We start from the raw sequence: 21,671 nt of genomic DNA, 5'->3' as shown, positions 1-21,671 counted from the left end.
ACAAGGAGAAGTTCTTCAGAAAGAGACTAACAAAGAACTTGGCTTCATGACTGAAAAGAGCCAGGCCACCCTGGAAAGAGAGATTTTTTGGGAGAATGGAGAAAGCAGCTCTCCCCTGAAGAAACAAATGGAGGCAGACAAAGACTGTAAGGTTATCACCACTAAGTTTTCCTCTTTGTCATTAGGAATTCTAACCAACTGTAGTAAGGTTCTCTGCAGAACTTGCCTACATGAGAATAAGGCAGATGTTGTTCTGTATTTTAGTCCTTGTTTTTACCAGTATTTTCTCTTTTTTGTTTACAAGACACCCCTGAGGGGTTTTTTTTTTGAGCTTTCTATCTAACAATACACATACTGCATAGAGGTATAATCCTTACAGATTCATGGGAGAACCAAGAGGGCTAAATCTCTCAACCATTCTAATACAATCGCTATATAGCGCATACTGTTTGCATTACATTGGAAAAAACTATTTGAAAAGAGGTTCACAAGAGCGAGAAGCTGCTTCCAGAGATTCCTGAATGGCAACCACCTTCCTGTCTCCCTGTAGCAGGAAGCTGGGACATAACGAGAGGGGAAAAGAAAGGGGAAGAAATGCAGCTACAGCCACTTTGGGAGCAGAGCTTCCACTGGTTCTGGAGCAACTAGGTATAGCTAGGGGTGGATGGGTGGTGATCCTGGGGTGTTGAGGTAGTGAGGGTACTGGGGTGGCCTGCAGGGTCAGGAGTGTGCGGTGGATAGCTTGGCACAGCTGGGAGGTGGGGAGAGCAGAAGGCCTGCAGCAGCTGGAGGATTAGTGATGGGAGCTTGTCGCAGGTGGCTTGGGAGGAGCCTAAGGCTACAATTAGCTTCCTTCGCTTGATGCTGCCAACTGCTGAAGAAGCAACAAGAGAGACCTCCTAAGCTGCCTGCAAAGTATGCATCACAGAGTCCACTAGTGGCTAGGAGAACTGCAGGAAGCCCTGTAAGGCAGCAACAACACTTTAAGTCCCAATTCCTCACCACAGACAGCTTCCCAAAACTCAGGCTCCAAACAATACAGGCCGCTCTCACCCCCAGGTTCCCCTAGATGCTAGATATTTTCCCCCAGTCCCAGCACATCCTAGCTAAACCCGTTCCAGGGCTCCCCAAAGACTCCCCAACTTCTGATGTTCCCAAACTCTGCTTCCCTCCTCACCAGAGCCCAACTCTTTCTGCTGCCCATTCTACCTCCCTGTGTCACCAGTTACGTATAGAGCACAGCTTGTGAGCCAAGGCAGGCAAGGTTGGCATATCATTCAGAAAACAAAAGGAGCAGACAACTCAAAAAGATTTCATCAAACTTATGGTTGCACAGCTCAGAACAGTTATTCTGTATAAGGATCAAAAGTTGTCTATGTCCAAGATAGAGAAAGCGAGAGAGGGGGAGGAGTGAGTGAGCGAGCGAGCGTGTGTGTGTGTGAGAGAGAGAGGGGTTTGGGATTTGTGAGGAATCTGGTTAACTACAGGAATACAAAAAATGTGAGGAAAACAGCAAAATTTCAAAAAGGGTGTACTTTTAAATGTCTGCTCTGCAAAAGATAGTAAATATTTCATTTGACATAGAAATTCAGTTGTCCTATAAAAAGTTATTGTGTCAAGTCTAGAGTCTAAATTCAGTCATTAAAGTGTGATATAAAGACATTTTTGGTCCTGTTTAAATACAAACTTTAACTATGGAGTCACCAACCACCACCTCCATAATACAAGACTAGGGTGGGGAGCAAAAAGTGAATTTCAGCTAGTGGTGTCTCATGAAGCACTTATTCATTTTAAACTGTGCTGTATTACCCTATATTTTACACCTGTCAGATATGTGTTTCATGATGGAATTAATTTGTACATACCCAGTAAAGCTACTCTTTGCAACAAAGGAATGTGTGTGGTAAAACTGAATTCACATGATGGTGTGGGTGTTCATGAGGGAATACATTGTTAATGGAAGCCAAGATGCAACTATTCCATGCATAAATCTTTACAAGAAATTCTTCAGTTCCTCACTAAGTACTCTGATCAGATTACACTCCTTCCATAGCTTCTTTAAAGCTGTCATCAGAACAAGTGACTCCAAATTTTACATTACAGATTAAATGACGACAAACACCTGCTTTCAATTTTTAAGGACCCCAAACTTTTCAACTGTAATTCTCCTGCCCACAAATCTTCAAAACCTAATTTTAACATTTTCAATTCCCCCCCTCCCCCCCCGACAGAATTTCTCTTGGTGGTGCTTTGCTGCTGCAGGCTGTAACATTTAACCGCAGTACCCAGGCTATTGACAGGGACAGTCTCCCCCTCACAGACAATCTTAGTCAAGAGGTGAGACTAGTTTTGAACAGCCAAAATTTGATTTTAAAAAGTTGTTAAGGTGGCTTAATTTTGAAGGAAGCCAACCTTATTTCAGGTTCCATGTATGGAAAAGGCATGAACACATGTGAGAGTGTATCATTAAGTACAGACCCAAAGATGCTTTTTTGGTAGAGTAGGATTGTTGACCATGATTAGAGTAATTGCATTCTGCCTCCCTAAAGTCCCAACCAAGTTTCAAATGGAAGCAGTATTCTTCCTTTCTTCCTCTAAACTGCCGTGCAAGACAGCTGTACCCATACTACCCTAAGCTGTAATCTTTTCAGATTTCACAAGGTAAAATAAGGTCAGTACTTCAGTGAGAGACCTGGAAGGAAAATTGAGATGGTACTGGAAATCAGTCAGTAAGTGGCAGTTTTCCTTCCATGTCTGTAATGACTTTATCCTACCACTGTATTAGGGAACACTAACTTTCAGATGAGAAACAACAAACCTTGTGACCATCTAGGATCACTGAATATTCCATGGGACTTCTCACAAGAGTGGGAATGTTTGGTAAGCTGATATGAACAATTTTTCATTAACATTTGTGTTTAATTTTCTTCACCGATACTACAGTAATGGGTGTATTAAAAAGGTTTAGAAATGGATTTTAGTCCTGGTCAAATTCTAGTATGGATTATGATGTTCTACTGACCTAAAATCTCCCTGCATTTTCAGTTGTACACCATAGTCTTCATTTCCTGCCTTTAAACTAGAGTGTAATAAATGCTGGATATTGCTAATCAGTTGTCATGTTCTGCTCACAAAGAGACTGTATTTCAATAGCGAGTGGCGCAACTATATATCAGGGTTAAGCAATTACACTGGGTCAATTAGAGGACCAAAGGAGGTAAGGTTGGGAAAATATTACAGGACTTTTTTTTTTGGGCAGGCTCGAATGGTCTTGGGGGGGCTGGGACTATGTCTTAGAGCTATGCCCCTGGCTTTGAATGCCAGAGTTCCTGGATTCAAATCCGAGGGATGCTTTGGCAGCTGGGATACATCTAATTCTCCTTTAATTGTGGTTTGTGTTATGCAATAGATCAGATTAGATGATCAAAATGTACCTGTCTTGCCTCAAAAAAATCTATGAAAAGTCTAGAAATGAGTTTGTAAATTGCATTTAAAAATTAGGATAGGCACAAAAAATTAAATACAAAAAGTTATTACAGTTTCTACCAATGTATGGTGAAATCCCCAAACTTCCATTTCAGCCTCATAATTGTTTCAAGTGAATTCTTCATCTTAAATTTTTGTGAACGTTTAAGCAAAATCAATACAGCCATTTTGAGGTATTTAAGTGTGAAAGACACACACTTTCCCCTGATGTTTCAACTGAAATTTTTGCCAAAGCATAAATAAAGCCCAGCAGACACCTAAAAACCACACTTCAAACAAAGTATACTTCATAGTCCTCACTACAGAACACTGCTGTTTTAAGAAAAATCAGTTCTTTCAACAGCCTAACCTGTGCACTCTATAGAACGTATTTGACTCGCCTCCTCCTAACTCCCTAAATTAAAGATGTGCTGTGATATTTGTTCCTTCTCTTCCCTCATACCTTTTAAAAAAAAGGATGGGGGTGTGTGGAGAAATTAATGGTATTTTAATGCCAGTTTTCGAATTTAAGGTTGAGAAATCAAGCACTTAAAACCTAGAAAATTCTAAAAATTAAGGATGTGATTTTTAAAAGCACTTAAGTAACTTAGAAGAAAAGCCCAATTGTGCTCCTCAGTCACTTAGACACTTTTGAAAATTCCAACCTATAATTTCTATTATATTATCTGGATATGTTGCATGTACCGTACCTACATTTTGGCTCCGATTTCCTTGGAAAATTAAAGCCTTAACATGTTATTTAGGATCTAACTTACACTATAAAAATGAGCTAATTTTGTGGCAGAAATCTTCATTTCTGGAACTTCTTGACTTTGATGTGTTTATTTCTCAGTCTTAACACTGAATCAATACTCTTTTTCTTTCACATTTAATGTTTTACTCCTTTGCTTGCCATTGGTGAAGTTTTACTAATTTTGTTGCTTTGCTTTACTTTGTGTCCCCAAAATTTTGATTCATAGGGAGGTATTTCCCTTGACTTCTTGACTGCTCCAATTTTTTACACATATAATCTACAGTTTGCAATGACTCAGGTGTGAAGATATCAATATGTTTGGCTGGTTATTCATTTGGATGGTGTGTATATATAAGATCTTTAAAAATAAATTTCAATGCCAGAGATGACAAGTAGAAGAAAAAGGTGACAAACCAGAAAGTATTTTGTTCTAATTATTCACATAAATTTTACTAGTCTTAGAAAAAAGCAGTTTAAGCATGAGAAATTAAACTGCACAAAAAATTACTCGATTTCATTCTTTCATAGATAGCAGACTTTTTTCTGGAAGGAGTTGTAAGAACGCTCTCACTGCAGGGAGTATGTTCATTTTAATGTCACAGTAAGACCTCTATTTGATATATAGTTTTAAAATCATTACGCAAAGATCAATTTTTAAATCATACAGTCATAAACCAAAACCGAAGAGATGTGGCTGTATATTTAGGCAGGCATTCCTAGCAATCAGGACTGAATACACCCGACACCATAGAATTTAAAACACTAAAAAGCAAAATAAAGCTATGAAACATCAAATTAGTGGTAGAATGATGATCAATAGTTATTAGGAATAAAGAACTGTGGATACCACTGTGTGTGTATGTGTATAACAGCCATTTCATGGTATACGAACTCTACACTACAGTTTAGGACAGGAACTGAATACTGCATCCAGTTAAAACTCGACAAGTTCTGTCAAAACAGCAATTCCTCTTCACTTCTCTCCTTCGCGCTGCTACCTGCACCTTGTGATCTGCACACTACAATTACACTGATTAAAATACTATCAAATTTTTAAATATTGACAGATACACATTGACTCAGAAAGTGAGGTTCAAATAATTCCTTAATCATTCCACTTGAATCAGAACTGTAAATTGCTGCACTAAAATGTACAGAGACAAATTATTAAAAAATTATGCTTGAACAAAAAGCAACGAGGAAACCTGTGTAAAGCATATCAGTAAAAGCTACTATTCAATGTGGTATCAGAGTAGCAGCCGTGTTAGTCTGTATTCGCAAAAAGAAAAGGAGTACTTGTGGCACCTTAGAGACTAATCAATTTATTTGAGCATAAGCTTTCGTGAGCTACAGCGCAAGCTCCAGCCCAAGTGGCAACTTCAAAGCACTGTCTACACAGCTATTTTTCGCGTGCTAGTGGGGGCCCAAGTCTGTTGGCCTAGGCTGGCAGTCTCACTGCCGTGGGCTGTGTAGACATACTGTTAGAGCCCCCGGCACTCATCACTTGAAAAATTCCCACTTGCTACTTGTAAATGGTGTTTTTTCAAGCCCTGCTAGCAAAAGTTATGCAGCTTCTTTCTTCAAACAAAGTGATCTTGATAATCACAAATAAGTAAACTGCGACAAGATGGCAGATGTTTGTGTGGTGGGTCCTGCGGTTTTCTTGGGGGGGAGCTAAGACGCCACCCTTTGCCCCTGGGCACTGAAGGCCCTGCTAGTGGCCCGGGAAGGTGGCAGAGGAGGGAAGCAGGGAAGTGGTCTGGGTTTGCAACTTTCTCTGAGTCCCAGCCCCTCTCAACCCCTGCGGGTTTCTTACCCTCTTCCCCCTTGGGTGGGGTTACCCTCAGTCCTTAGACACTGGGGCAAGGCAGGGTCTCCCCTACTTTGGTTCTCTGGTCTTTCAGCTCTCATAACACACCTCCAAGCTCCAGTCCTCTCTCCTTCCTGAAGCAGGGGGTTTTATTAGGCTCCTGACTGGGCCTTAATTGACTACAGGTGCTCCAATTAACCTGTAGCAACCTTCCCTAGTCTTCAGGGAACCACACCTTAATTAGCCTAGGGCTTATATATTTCCCCTCAACCACTCTACCACTGCTCCCTGGCCCTCCTGTATCACAAAACATAAACTAAAAATCAATTTGAACCACTGGAAAGTACATGTGCTGTAGCCCTTTATCCTTCCCTACTCCATCTCCTTCCTGAAGTCTGTTACCCTCTTTCATAGTATCGTGTCTAAAATTATGTCTTCTGCACACTAAAAAAAGTGTGATCTGTAAAATTCACCTTCAGTGCAGTTTCACTGGTGGTAGCAAGAGTGTGATTATTGTAAGTTACAAGGGACAGAATTTAGGTGTTTTTTGCCACTGTGTTAACCCGAGTCCCCAAAACACTACAGCTTTAACTATGACTGCCACTAGGGGTGCTACACTACTTGGTAACAGTGGCGAACTGCTGGCCCTATTCTTGTTTAGTGTGTTAATTTTTTAGGATAGGGAACTTGCCATTCTATTTGTGCTACTTCTCCAACAAACCTAGCCAAGAGTGCACCTTCTTCAAGGGAGAACTCAGAGGATAGGAAGTTTTATTATGAGAATAGCTGATTACAAAAAAACAGAGTAAACCATCCAAGACAGACAGTGACAACTTTTTTTCTACATAATGTTTGGAAGGAAAGGTCTGTGCAACAAAAACCAACCACTTGGAGTAAGTTCAATACTTGATATCATCTGGGCAACATCTTGGATTCCTTTTACAACTTAGTACTATACAGATTTCTACCTATTCATCAAAAAAATGATTTCAGAATGCAGTAGGTTACTACTATGAAAATGAATGGAAGCATATTTAATCCCATTACATTGACCTTTCTGTGTTTTAATGGAAAGGTGCGCAAAATACTCTGTTCTATTGTGAGGAACAAAGTAACCTAAAGAAGGAGACTTAAGGGTAAAATTCTTGCCCCACTGAAGTCAATGGCAATCTCTCATTTACTTAATATGGTCAGGATTTCATCCAGCGTCCCAACTCAGGGGAGTAATTTCATTTATAAAGTGGTGAGGAAACTTCCCCAGCTCTACTCCCAAACAAATATTTCCAAACTATTTATTGAGGGATTTGCAAAAATTATAGGGGTGGGGATATTCTTGGTCACTAAAAACATTAAATGCAATCTGCTAATCAGGGTGGATAAAAAAAATCAATATATTTTTTTTTAAATCTGATTTTTTTTTATTTAAAATTAGATTTTTTGATAAATTGCTTTTTGAGGAAAAAAAACCTATCTAAAGATTGTTTTAAGATATCTTTGAGCTATAATGTATCTCACCATGGAATAGGGATTATAAATTCTAATTCTATAGTATGAAACAATATATTCATGTAATGTTTAAGAAAAGTTTTGTAAAGGAGTTCCAACAGTTCATGGATTAGGGACCCAATCTGATGGGGTTCCAGTATAGATTATTTACATTAATCTTTCTATCTACCCAATGGGACTCAGTGCTCAGTCTAGAAGATATCATCAGAGATGCTTAGTTTTGCAGTTCTCAGAGTGTGGATTTGTGTCTCCAGAGACAACATGCTTGTTAACAGCAAAAATGTAACACAGACAGACAGGTGAGAAATAACAGACCTCAACCCTATTGTCCCTCTGCAAAATCTGTGTACACAGAGTCAATCCCTTACCTCTCTCTAAAAGTGCAAAGTTTCAAAAAGTTCAGTGAATAGAAGATGGTTGCAGGCAGAACAGATCTGGACAAGGAGAAGAAGTTTGGAGATAAATGTGAGAAGGGAGGGACAGGCAGTAGAAACAAATGTGAAACTGTTTGAACAGCATATTCCAGAAGTCTTGAGGTCTTTCTGAGTGTAGCCTTCATTGATTTGAGATGTACCATACCATTCTCTCCCTAGAAGGCATAGCCTATAATGGCAGCAGGCTGTAAGAGAGACTCAGTTTGGGAATAAGAACCATTCAAGAAATCATAGAATCATAGAATATCAGGGTTGGAAGGGACCTCAGGAGGTCATCTAGTCCAACCCCCTGCTCAAAGCAGAACCAATCCCCAATTAAATCATCCCAGCCAGGGCTTTGTCAAGCCTGACCTTAAAAACTTCTAAGGAAGGAGATTCTACCACCTCCCTAGGTAACGCATTCCAGTGTTTCACCACCCTCCTAGTGAAAAAGTTTTTCCTAATATCCAACCTAAACCTCCCCCACTGCAACTTGAGACCATTACTCCTTGTCCTGTCCTCTTCTACCACTGAGAATAGTCTAGAACCATCCTCTCTGGAACCACCTCTCAGGTAGTTGAAAGCAGCTATCAAATCCCCCCTCATTCTTCTCTTCTGCAGACTAAACAATCCCAGTTCCCAAATATATGTCTGCTGACGATGTTTTAAAGAAAGTCACACCAGTGAACTGGTAGAAGTCACTTAAGCACTTGGATAGAGAGACTGTTGAAGTGAATCTCACTTTTAACAGCAGTAGCTTCTTCTGCCGATGTAGAAAGAATATTTTCTTCCTTTGGACTAATTCATTCCAAATTGAGAAATCATTTGGGACCTGAAAAAGCAGGATAGCTTGTTTTTCTTTTCCAGATTATGAACAAACAGGAAAATGAAGGTGAAGACGACTGCTTCAGTTAGCTGCAGAAGACAATATTATAAGTTTCTCGTGTTGACCAGGCTGACATAGTCGATTTAATTTTTGTTTTTTTAAATATTTCATTTAACTATTTTAGTTAAAAACAAACAAAAACAAACCTGATTTTAAAAAACTTCAGTGTTTAACTAAATTCAAAAAGTCATATGCTTGTTTTGTTAAATTATTATACGTTTGCTGTTGAAGAAATCCAGAATACATAACATTGTTGTTTTAGTTAAATAAAACAATTTAAATGTGGGTGGGGATGTTCTCCTCCTAATACAGCCTGACAAGAAAATCCTCTGAATATTAATGATTAACCTGAATTGGAGATAATCATTGGGAGGTGAACTTCATAAATATCTGCTTCAATTACCTTTGGTAAATGAAATAACCAAACCATCATTCATTTTGTGATATAGCTGTAAAACTAATCTGAAAAGTTTTCAAAATAAATCACTTTAAAAATGTATAGTGTGCACCTTCTAAAAATGAAACCTACATCTATCTCTGAGTTGTGAAGAATATGTATTAAGGTTCTAACAACCAACAAAAATGCACTTTTATGTAGAAATCTATTACTACATCGAGTCTTCCTGACTAGTGATTTAAATCATGATTGAAATCAATTTGATTTAAATCAAATCCACCCTGCTGCTAAACAAACAGATTCTCTTCTCTTTCCAGATTTAGGCCCTGATCCCACAAACAGTTACACATACAAGTAAAAAGAAAAAGGAGTACTTGTGGCACCTTAGAGACTAACAAATTTATTTGAGCATAAGCCTTTGTGAGCTACAGCTCACTTCATTGGATGCATTCAGTTACCCATTCAACTCAATTCTACTGTCACCCAAGTGGACTAACTGGGGAAAGAAACAAGGATTCCACTCCCTCTGTGAAAAGGAAATGTGAAGTTGCCTTATGTAAACTAGCCACTTCAGGTATTCTGCAACAACTTGTAAACACATTTCTATGAAGCACATTTAATCAGTTTATAACATTGACCGCGGGCTCCAAAACAATAAAAGACTTTCACTCTTCAGATCTAATTCAAGTATCACACATAATGCACACCAAAGAAAAGGGAAGACGCCTCCAAACTCACACTCAGGTTACTACTATATATCACCACAAAATAAAGATTCTGATCCCACTGACTGGAAGAAAAAACTCACTTAATTTCATACAATCAGGAATCATTCAGCAGACCAGCAACTGTTTGAGGTGAATCCTTTTGTTAATCACTCTTTTTTCAAGCCATTAGTAAAATAAAAGATTCTGTTTCCACAGATCTTCCATTAACAATCATGTCAGTTCCTTAATCAGGTAAAGAGACGTCTAAATACATATGGACTACTGCATTCAAATATAAAACAGGGCTACAGTTCCAGCTTTTAAGAAATTATAGTTAAAAATACAGCCCCATCAATTAAAAGTAATGAGTTTGCATCAGACTTCAGATTACCATAACTTAATCAGATATGTAAAAAGCTTGAAATCCATTTTACATAGGTGTAATATGAAGGTATAGGAAACCAGCTCCTTTGGACTTTGCATCTGTAATCCAACGATACTTTGCCTGGCAGAGTGGCTCTCGTTTTTAAACTAAACAGAGCAAATTGTCAGGAGACTTTCCAGCATCTATGGACAGCAATGCCACACTCAAAACTTTGGTTTCCAAAAACATACAAATTAAGTATGTCGCAGGCAAGAGAGGTAGGGGAATAAATATTTTTCTTATCAGCAGATCCATTTGAGTCTTGTTAAACAATATTAGGAGATAAATTTCAGTACAGGTTTGTGAATATTCTTCTGTCTGAGCCTGATTTTTTTTAGAAAATAGCACTGTACCCGAAATTATATAATTAATTAACCTTATGACACTTCACATTTTAGTGCCCAACCCAACGAAGCTTGGTAAAATTTAACTGAGGTCATGTAGGGGCAATTTTGCCAGCCTATCCAGTAAGAAGTCTCCACTTACAGGGCTCTAAAGTGTCTGTTAAACAGAACTACAATTCAGACTCTGAACAGCATAAATACATACCTTACACACACACACACACACACATTCTGAATAATAGTAGGCACGACACTGGATGTATGAATGACTGGCACAGAGCTCAAGAACTCTTTGACCATTGTCAAGGCCTATCAGTGACTAACACCTTCTTTGCTGGTAACATCAGAAGAACATCATTGTGGAGACACCCAAGGTTCAATCACTGGTATCAGCTGAACTTGGTATTGACAAGACATACATATTTGAAAGATCTTCCATACATGATCCTTCCAAAGTGTAGTGCCCTTCGCTGGACTCTCTCCAATTTCTCCACATCCTTCTTGTAGTGTGGGGCCCAAAACTGGACACAGTACTCCACATGAGGCCTCACCAATATCGAATAGAGGGGAACAATCACGTCCCTCGATCTGCTGGCAAAGCCCCTACTTATACACCCCAAAATGCCATTGGCCTTCTTGGCAACAACGGCACGCTGTTGACTCATATCCAGCTTCTCGTCCACTGTCACCTCTAGGTCCTTCTCTGCAGAACTGCTGCCTAGCCATTCGGTCCCTAGTCTGTAGCGGTGCATTGGATTCTTCCGTCCTAAGTGCAGGACTCTGTACTTGTCCTTGTTGAACCTCATCAAATTTCTTTTGGCCCAATCCTCTAATTTGTCTAGGTCCCTCTGTATCCTATCCCTACCCTCCAGCGTATCTACTACTCCTCCCAGTTTAGTGTCATCCGCAAACTTGCTGAGGGTACAATCCACACCATCCTCCAGATCATTAATGAACATATTGAACAAAACCAGCTCCAGGACCGACCCTTGGGGCACTCCACTTGATACCGGCTGCCAACTAGACATGGAGCCATTGATCACCACCCACTGAGCCCGACAATCTAGCCAACTTTCTATCCACCTTATAGTCCATTCATCCAGCCCATACTTCTTTAACTTGCTGACAAGAATACTGTGGGAGACCACGTCAAAAGCTTTGCTAAAGTCAAGGAATAACAGGTCCACTGCTTTCCCTTCACCCACAGAACCAGTTATCTCATCACAGAAGGCAATTAGATTAGTCAGGCATGACTTTCCCTTGGTGAATCCATGCTGACTGTTCCTGATCACTTTCCTCTCCTCTAAGTGCTTCAGAATTGATTCCTTGAGGACACGCTCCATGATTTTTCGGGGACTGAGGTGAGGCTGACCGGCCTGTAGTTCCCAGGATCCTCCTCCTTCCCTTTTTTAAAGATGGGCACTACATTAGCCTTTTTCCAATCTTCCGGGACTTCCCCCGATCGCCATGAGTTTTCAAAGACAATGGCCAATGGCTCTGCAATCACATCCGCCAATTCCTTTAGCACTCTCGGATGCAATGCATCCGGCCCCATGGACTTGTGCACGTCCAGTTTTTCTAAATAGTCCCGAACCACTTCTTCCTTCACAGAGGGCTGGCCACCTCCTCCCCATGCTGTGCTGCCCAGTGCAGTAGTCTGGGAGCTGACCTTGTTCGTGAAGACAGAGGCAAAAAAAAGCATTGAGTACATTAGCTTTTTCCACATCCTCTGTCACTAGGTTGCCTCCCTCATTCAGTAAGGGGCCCACACTTTCCTTGACTTTCTTCTTATTGCCAACATACCTGAAGAAACCCTTCTTGTTACTCTTAACATCCCTCGCTAGCTGCAACTCCAAGTGTGATTTAGCCTTCCTGATTTCATTCCTACATGCCCGAGCAATATTTATATACTCATCCCTGGTCATTTGTCCAATCTTCCACTTCTTGTAAGCCTCCTTTTTGTGTTTAAGATCAGCAAGGATTTCACTGTTAAGCCAAGCTGGTCGCCTGCCATATTTACTATTCTTTCTACACATCGGGATGGTTTGTCCCTGTAACCTCAATAAGGATTCTTTAAAATACAGCCAGCTCTCCTGGACTTCTTTCCCCCTCATGTTATTCTCCCAGGGGATCTTGCCCATCAGTTCCCTGAGGGAGTCAAAGTCTGCTTTTCTGAAGTCCAGGGTCCGTATTCTGCTGCTTTCCTTTCTTTCTTGTGTCAGGATCCTGAACTCGACCATCTCATGGTCACTGCCTCCCAGGTTCCCATCCACTTTTGCTTCCCCTAATAATTCTTCCTGGTTTGTGAGTAGCAGGTCAAGAAGAGCTCCGCCCCTAGTTGGTTCCTCCAGCACTTGCACTAGGAAATTGTCCCTTACACTTTCCAAAAACTTCCTGGATTGTCTGTGCACTGCTGTATTGCTCTCCCAGCAGATATCAGGATGATTCAAGTCGCCCATGAGAACCAGGGCGTGCGATCTAGTAGCTTCTGCGAGTTGCCGGAAGAAAGCCTCGTCCACCTCATCCCCCTGGTCTGGAGGTCTATAGCAGACTCCCACCACGACATCACCCTTGTTGCTCACGCTTCTAAACTTAATCCAGAGACTCTCAGGTTTTTCTGCAGTTTCATACTTGAGCTCTGAGCAGTCATACTGCTCCCTTACATACAGTGCAACTCCCCCACCTTTTCTGGCCTCCCTGTCCTTCCTGAACAGTTTATACCCGTCCATGACAGTACTCCAGTCATGCGAGTTATCCCACCAAGTCTCTGTTATTCCAATCACATCATAATTCCCTGACTTTGCCAGGACCTCCAGTTCTCCCTGCTTGTTTGAAGATGAGGAGCATAATCTTTAACCTAGATTTTTCCCCCAATTGTTTGTTCAGGCATTTGAGGTAAAAAAATATATTAACAAAATAAAAAAAAAATGGATTTTAGTGAGTGAAGAAAATTTCCTTCTTAATTCCACAAGCATCTCCTTGGTATTTGTGATGACATAGTCCTTTTAGCTCTGCAATTGTCCATACAATCTTCCAAGAAAGACAGGGTAGATGAGACCTGAATTACTAGTACAAAAAGAGAAGCTTAAAAATAGGTTCTCTGTCTCCAAAAAAGAAGAAGAAAAAAAAAAATGTTGCAGGCTCTTGCCATACATTGCACATCAGCAAAAAAAGGAGGAACGGTGCCAAAGGGTTTCTTCTTTGTGGGTCAACTTTAAGGGAAGTGGAAGTATTACATCTCTCTTAAAATATAAGCAGTATTCTCGTGCTCAGGTAGGTAATGTCCAAAGGGGTGGGGGTGGAGAGGGCACAAGAACATTTTGTTTTTATCCTGACAACAAAATTCTTGGCTCAAGTTACAAATTTCTACTGATAGATGTCAGTTTACATGATGGACAACCCTGACATGCAGTTAGAATTCAAAATAAAGAACATTCTGAGAACTAGAGTTAGCAGCAGCAGCAGGATTGATTTATGAGAACAGATTAAAAAAACTAAAATATGTGTAACTTGGCGAAGTGACTACCAAAGGGGAACACAGACAAAGACAAAATGCCAATCTACAAATATTTGATGGGTGTGAACACCAAGTGGGATGAAATTAAAAACAGGAAAATTAGGCTATCAGGACAAACCTTCCTGTCACCACTATGATTAGGCTGTAGAACAGACTGACTTGCAAAGGAAGGGGAAGAAACCATATTGCTTGGGATTTTGAAAACTAAACCGAGCAAAACTATAGAAAAATGTATTGTAGGAAGAGTCTTGCATTGGCAAGGGGATGGATTGGATGATCTAACAGAGTCACAGAACTCAGATGGAAGAGACCTATGAATTATTGCTATGTGTAATCAAATATTCATTGCCATATTAATGGAAGAGACCGAATGAAACTTCAAGTTACATATTTATCTAGAGGCCTCCTCCAATAACTTTACTGATTTGCATGGTACCCTTGCTAGTTTGCAATATTCATTAAATAAATCTCCACTCACTGGGTAAAGATATTCTCAATAATTAATCTCTTCAAGCTGTAACACGATCTGGTGGTTCTGATGTTATAACTGACTCCTCAGATGAATCTAGGATATCTGAAGACTTCTAGTGAGGAAATATTGTAGCAAGCAAAAGGTTTTAATCAAGTCCTTCCTGTCACTTGGGCAATGAATTTCATTGATTAGTTAATGAATTGTCAGTGTTCATCACTATCAGGCCTGATCTACACTACAGAGTTAGGTTGAGGTAAGGCAGTTTATGTAGAGGTAATTATATCAGTGTCTATATTACAGCCTTGCTCCAGCCGATGTAAGTGTCTTACTACAGCGGCATAATTCCACCTCCATGAGAGGCATAGGACTTATATTGGTGTATTTAGGGCAATGCATTAACTTACATTAGCTGTTTGCTGTCATTCTTGTCAATTTCACAGCTCCTGCTGGAGCTGTGAAATTGACAAGAAAGCTGGTAGGTTTCCTGCTGTGAACCTTCTGCTGGGCTCACAGCTGGTGCTGTCACCCAGAGGCAGATGGGGGGGGCTCCAGCTCTGAGCCCAGCTACTGTCCAGGCTCTCAGCTCCCCATTGGGAGCCCAGCTGCCCCCACCCCCAAGCTCTCAGCTCCCCGCCGGAGCCGGGCAGCAGAAACAGAGCAGTAGGCATCAGGGCAGCACACAGCCAAGTGATGCAGGCCTGCTGGGGCTGGACAGGCTGCCTCACTTGGTAGGGACAATTAAGTACTCAGAAGTAGGAGGAAGATGAGAGCCCATACTAGGGCAAAGAGAGGATGAAATGTGAGAGTAAAGAGGGGGAGCTAGAGTAACAGATGATCAGAGAGAGGTCCCTGAAACACCAGAGGCTCTGTTTATCCATAATCCAACCCTGATAAGGTCAAGCATTGTTGTTTCAGTTAGTTTTCTGTGGACAGAAAAGCATCCATCATCCTTAATCTTCTCAGTACCATGAGTTTATTTTCTCTCTTATACAGTGCTGCTTTAGGTGCTGGCATCTAGGAATCTCTCCTTTCAAACCTCAGAAATCCCTCTTTCTGAGCAAGATGTTATTATTTAAAACTTCTGTTACTCAGACTTAATGAGACTGAATCAGATTTCAAAATGGACAAGGCACAGGATCAAGAAATTAAAGCTTTCCACTGCTGGTCTGCATGGTCTCCTGCCCCACCTCACAGGTGTGTTCACTTACTCCTGTTCTGCCCCCGGCACTGTTGCTAGGGGGAAGAGAGCAGCTTTCCCCATTCCCAGGGTGACTTGCATAGTCTCCTCTCTGCTACCAGGGGCCAACTGTGTCCATTATCCGCTCTCCCATGGCACAAGTGCCAAGGTTGTGGTAGGTGGGGAGAGCTGAGAAGAGAAACCCTTCTCTGCCTGTTGCAGGGCAAAGGGGAACAGAGCATACGAGGGATCTTCATGGTCTTCTCCTCATCACCTGGTACCTCTCTCTCAGAGTCTGTCTACACAGCATTTTGGAGTGAGCCTCCAATCCGGGGTCAACAGACCTGGCGATAGCAGGACTCATGCTTGCACTCTAAAAAACAGCTGTATAGACAGCACTTAAGTTGCGGCTCGGGATGGAGTTTGGGCTTTGAGGCTTAGGGAGCTGTCTATACTGCTATTATCAGAACACAAGTGCAAGCCCCACTAGCCCCAAATCTATCAACCCAGACTAGGAGGCTCGCTCCAAAATGCGTAGTAGACATCCTCAAAGGCCCAGAACATAGTGGAAGGGAAAGGATGCATCTCCCAGTTCCCAAATAAACTACACTTGCTCCCCACTCTTTTGCCCATTTCACCATGGCTCAGGATGTATGGGGACCAAGAGCAGTGCCCCCTATGTTGTGCTTCTTCCACTACAGCTATGTGTCTGTGTGGGGAATGATCTGAAAGAGCAGATAAACCCTACTCCACAAGTGACCTTCACAGCCCATACCCCCCATGATGTACGGGGGGGAATAGAAATCAAGTGATTCCCCCAGTCTCCAAGGGATCTGCACTGCCTCTCCAACCTGTGCCATTCCCACCATAATTCAGGGGGTGGGAGACCCTGGGGGAGAAGACATGAGTCTCAAGTCTCCTTCCTGAGTCTGTTCTGTCCAGGATGTGTGTGTGTGGGAGTGACCCCAAGTACACAAATAAGCCTGACAGCCTCCCTCCCACATGTTCCCACCCAGGTGCGGTCTGAGGGGAGCAAGGGGAACCAGGTGCCTGCTGCTTCCCAGGAGCTCTCCAGAGTAGGTGTTGGCCATCTGAGTAGGGAGTAATGGGGACAAGGTGGAGGCAGACGCCTGTCCATTCTCAGAGGCTCTCCAGGGCATGTGCCCACCCCAGGCAGGGACTGAGGGGAGCAGGGGCTGAGGAGCGTGCAAGGGCCTGCTCCTACATGGGGGCTCTCTGGGGCTGATGCCCTACCTGGGTCTGAGGTGGGCAGGGCCTGAGGGAGACAGGTGGGGGGGGCAGGCGCCCAGCCCCCCCGGGAAGGCCCTGAGGGAGATAGGTGGGGGGGTAGGTGCCCAGCCCCGGGCAGGGCCTGAGGGGGACAAGGGGGGAAGGGGCAGGTGTCCGGCCCCCGCCCCCAGGCAGGCCCTGAAGGAAACAGGTGGGGGAGGCAGGTGCCCGGGAGGGGCCCGCGGGGGACAGGTGGGGGGGGGAGAGGGAGGCAGGTGCCCGGGCGGGGCCCGCGGGGGACAGGTGGGGGGGGGAGAGGGAGGCAGGTGCCCGGGCGGGGCCCGCGGGGGACAGGTGGGGGGGGGAGAGGGAGGCAGGTGCCCGGGCGGGGCCCGCGGGGGACAGGTGGGGGGGGGTTGGGGGAGAGGGAGGCAGGTGCCCGGGCGGGGCCCGCGGGGGACAGGTGGGGGGGGGGTTGGGGGAGAGGGAGGCAGGTGCCCGGGCGGGGCCCGCGGGGGACAGGTGGGGGGGGGTTGGGGGAGAGGGAGGCAGGTGTCCGGGCGGGGCCCGCGGGGGACAGGTGGGGGGGGGGTTGGGGGAGAGGGAGGCAGGTGTCCGGGCGGGGCCCGCGGGGGACAGGTGGGGGGGGGTTGGGGGAGAGGGAGGCAGGTGTCCGGGCGGGGCCCGCGGGGGACAGGGGCGGCAGGTGCCCGCCCCCCCCAGGGCGGGGCCTGCGGGAGTCAGGGGGAGGGGCAGGGGCCCGCACTCACGCTGCCAGTAGACCGGGTAGCACTCGGCGCTGCTCACATCCACCTCGTAGAGACCGCCGCGCACGCAGACCGGCGGGCCGGGGCCGGGGCCGGCGGCGGCCCCCAAGGCGCGGTAGGCCAGCTCGAGGCGCAGCGAGTCGTAGCCGATGAAGGGCTTCCAGCTCTTCCTGTCCTCGCGGTAGAGCCAGCGCACCTCCTCGGGACCCAGCTCCCGCACCACCTCGTAGCGGGCCCGCCCGCCGCCCGCCGAGCGCGGCCGCTTCCGCTCGGGCAGCGCGCTGGCCGCCAGGGAGAAGCCGCTGCCGCCGCTCTCGCTGCTGGCCAGCCCGGCGCCCTCGCTGCCCTCGCCGCCCGTGGAGTAGCGCAGCGACGTGCCGGACTCGGCCGAGTCGAAGTCGTAGCCGCCGCCGCCGCCGGCCTCGTCGCTCAGGCTGGGCTCGCGGCGGCGGGCGGCGGCGGGCTCGCCCTCGGAGGAGGAGGACGAGAGCGCCGGGCGCAGCGGCGGGAGGTGCTCCGGGCCCCGCGCCCCGTCCTCGCCCCCGGAGCCCCGGGCCGAGTGCTCGTAGCAGCAGCCGTAGCCGGCGTCGCTGCCCAGCTGCCAGGGGCCGTGCGGCGGGCCGGGCTCGGGGGACTCCATGCCGCGCACGGGGCCGCTGCCTCCGCCCGCGCCCCCCGGCCCCCGCTCACACCCGGCCCCGGCTGCCGCAGCCGGCTCCAGCCCAGCGGGGCGGCGCGGCGGCAGCGTCACGCACGCGGGGGTGGCACAGCCCTGCCCTCTGCCGGGGGGGGGCGGAGGGACCGACCATGTGACCCCCCCCGTGTCTAGTGACTAACTGGTGGGAGAGAGACCGGCCACGTGACCCCCCCCACCAGTCCCTCCTGACTAACGGGGGGGGGGAGAGAGACTGGCCATGTGACACCCCCCCATTCCTTGCTGACTAACGGGGGGGAACGGCCATGTGACACCCCCCCGTCCCTACTGACTAACGGGGGGGGGGGGAACAGCCATGTGACTCTTCCCCCAGTCCCTCCTGACTAACGGGCGGGAGAGCGACCGGCCATGTGACCCGCCCACTGACTGACGGGGGCGGGGGACCGGCCACGTGACACCCCCTCAGTCCGTACTGACTAACGGGGGGGTGGGAACCAGCCATGTGACCCCCGTCCCTCCTGACTAACGGGGTGGGGAACCGGCCACCATGTGACACCCCCCCCCCAAGCACCTACTGCCTAATAGGAGGGGGAGGGGACCGGGCTGGTGACCCTCCCAGCTGCTTACTGCCTAACGGGCGGTGGCGGGTGGACGGCCCTGTAGTACCTAACGGGAGGGGACAGGCCATGTGAGCCCCACAGCCAGCTACTGCCCAATGGGGGTGGGGGGAGACCGGCCATGTCCACCTACTGCCTAACAGAGGGGGCACCAGTCATGTATGTGTCCCACACACCCATGCTTCCATCCACCTTATTCCTAATTGTGGTGTGGGGGTGGGGAGGAAGTATTGGCCATAAACCCTATTGCCTAACAGGGGAACCAGGTACCAGCCATGTGTGTGACCGTCCTACTGCCTAACCTGGGACAGGGATTACCAGCGATGGGTATGACCCCCTCCCATCCACCCCTGCTCCCTCTTTGGGTAGTGAATATCAGGCATGTGTGCAACCTCCCCCATCTTACTGCCTAGTGGGGTGGGGTGGGAGGTGCAGCGAGTACCAGCCATGTGTATGACTTCCCCCATAATACAGGGGAACAGGTAACAGCCATTTGTCTGACACCCCCAATCTTGCTGTTTAACTGGGAGTGGTGGGCATGGTACCAGCTTGGCTGGGTACATGTCTATCAGGGGAGGTGGGTTTTCACTTGGCACAGTGTGAATCAAAGAGAATCCAGTAACCATAAGCTTGGCAGAATTCAATTTTTATTTATTTTTGCAATTTTAATGGATAGTATCACTTGTCTATTATTTGTCTATAAATATCCTTTAATTAAACTCTAATAAGTTCTCAAGCAGCATATTTCTTACCTTACCTATCTGTAAATTTTCATTTCTCAATGAAAATATTTTTTCTGTTTGTGTGTTTGGTGAAATTAATATTTCCCAACATTTGCTGATTAAAAATCAAATCCTTCCAAGCCTAAGTAAATGAAATGGGCACCTGTGACGAGTTGGACCCCACTTCTGGGATGCTACCTGATGTACTTGGATTTCACTGAGCCTTCCTGCTCCATTAGCCTGGGCTCCTGCTCCCTGTTTTGCTGAATTAGGCTCTCCGGCCTTTGGTAGCACACACCCACAGGTAGGGATGCACCAGCTCTAGAATCTCACAGTCTGCAGACAGCTCTCTATGAGAAGACACAGCGAGGAAAGGGCCCAGCACTCAAGTGCAGCGCCCCTCTGGAAAGTACACCCAAAATAATATTGTCTTGGGCTGTAGAGAAATCTATATAATGTAAGCTCATAAATTTGTCCCCTCCCCCAATGTGGAGGAAGATATGCTCAACTTCTTGTCCCTCCCCCCCCAGTTATAAATTGCACAAACTGGGTTTAATAATCAACAAAAACAAGTTTAACAATTATAAAAGGCAGATTTTAAGTGATCATAAGGGATAGCAAACAGAAGAAGGCAGATTACTAAACAAATAAAACAAAACATGCATACTAACCTTAAGATCTTAAAGAGACTGGTTTCAAGAAGTAATTTCTCACCCTAAATGTTGTTTTAAGCAAGTTGTAGATTTTTTGTAGCTTGGAGTTCCAGGTATTTCTCTTCACAGACTAGACTCCTGTCTTAGTCTGGACTCAGCCCTTGCCTTTCCCTCAGGTCAGTTCTTTTGTCTCTTCAGGTACTTTCAGCATTCTGTCTTCATGGGTGGGAAGGCAGTGAAGGGAGAGACCTGTTTGCCTTACTCCCTAGGCTTAAATCAGATTTACATAAGGTGGGAATCTTTTGTTTCCCAGTCTTGACCTCCCCCTCCTTTTAGTGGAAAATTACTGGAAGTCCAAGATGGTATTTAGTACCAGGTCACAAGACCACCTGAGCTAGTAGTGTCACAGCTACGTCCCAGGACTCCTCTCAGGAAGGAGAGAGATTAGTATCTTCAAAGTCTTATTGTTTCTTCCTAATGGCCCATCAAGGCTGATGGCCTGTTGTCTGGTGGGTGTCTCCTAAATTCACACAGAGTTGTAATTGTTACATAGTCAATATTCCTAACTTTAGGTACAGAAATGATACATGCATACAAATTGGATAATCACATTCAGTAAATTATAACCTTTCCGATGATACCTTATAAGACACAGCTTGCATAAAAATAGATCTCAGTTATGCCATATCCATATCATAAGCATATTTCTATAAAGAATATGGGATGTAACATCACAGCACCATCTTTCTCCTCCACATCCGTCTTCCAAACAGAAAGGGGGATTACAGTACAGAGGGTAAGATCTCGCTCCAGAGGAGCTGGATCCTAGATCTGTCAGGCAGTCTAATACTGTATTAATTGATATAGCACCAAACATGTTAGTTGCTTTACAGACATGTAGAAAGGCAAGATTAACCTAATGCTGGGGGGATTTTTAAAAACAATGTTCATGTATGTATTGTTTTCTTTAATCATTACAATTATAGTACCAAAAACACACAACACACAATTCCTTTAATGCATTAATAATACTTTGCATTTCTGTAGCACAACCTACCCAAGGATCTCTGAGCACTTGACTAACATTAGTGAATTTAGTCTCACAGCAATTCTGTGACAGAGCATTCTCATTTTACAGTTGGGAAAATAGAGGCA

General features: G+C 45.1%; 1 protein-coding gene across 1 annotated transcript in view; it reads right to left on the bottom strand.

Annotated features, from left to right (window-relative positions):
• Positions 1-18,509, bottom strand: part of DDHD1 (DDHD domain containing 1) — a 112,731-nt gene extending 94,222 nt beyond the window's left edge. Inside the window, exon 1 of the mRNA XM_074956498.1 lies at positions 17,873-18,509. Within this exon, the coding sequence (XP_074812599.1) occupies positions 17,873-18,509 (637 nt within the window). The remainder of the gene's footprint in view (positions 1-17,872) is intronic.
• Between the last annotated feature and the right edge of the window lie 3,162 nt (positions 18,510-21,671).

The sequence above is a fragment of the Natator depressus genome, chromosome 6 (genome assembly GCF_965152275.1).
Source record: "Natator depressus isolate rNatDep1 chromosome 6, rNatDep2.hap1, whole genome shotgun sequence".
NCBI classification, from domain to species: Eukaryota; Metazoa; Chordata; order Testudines; family Cheloniidae; genus Natator; species Natator depressus.
This window is presented reverse-complemented; position numbering and strand designations above follow the sequence as displayed.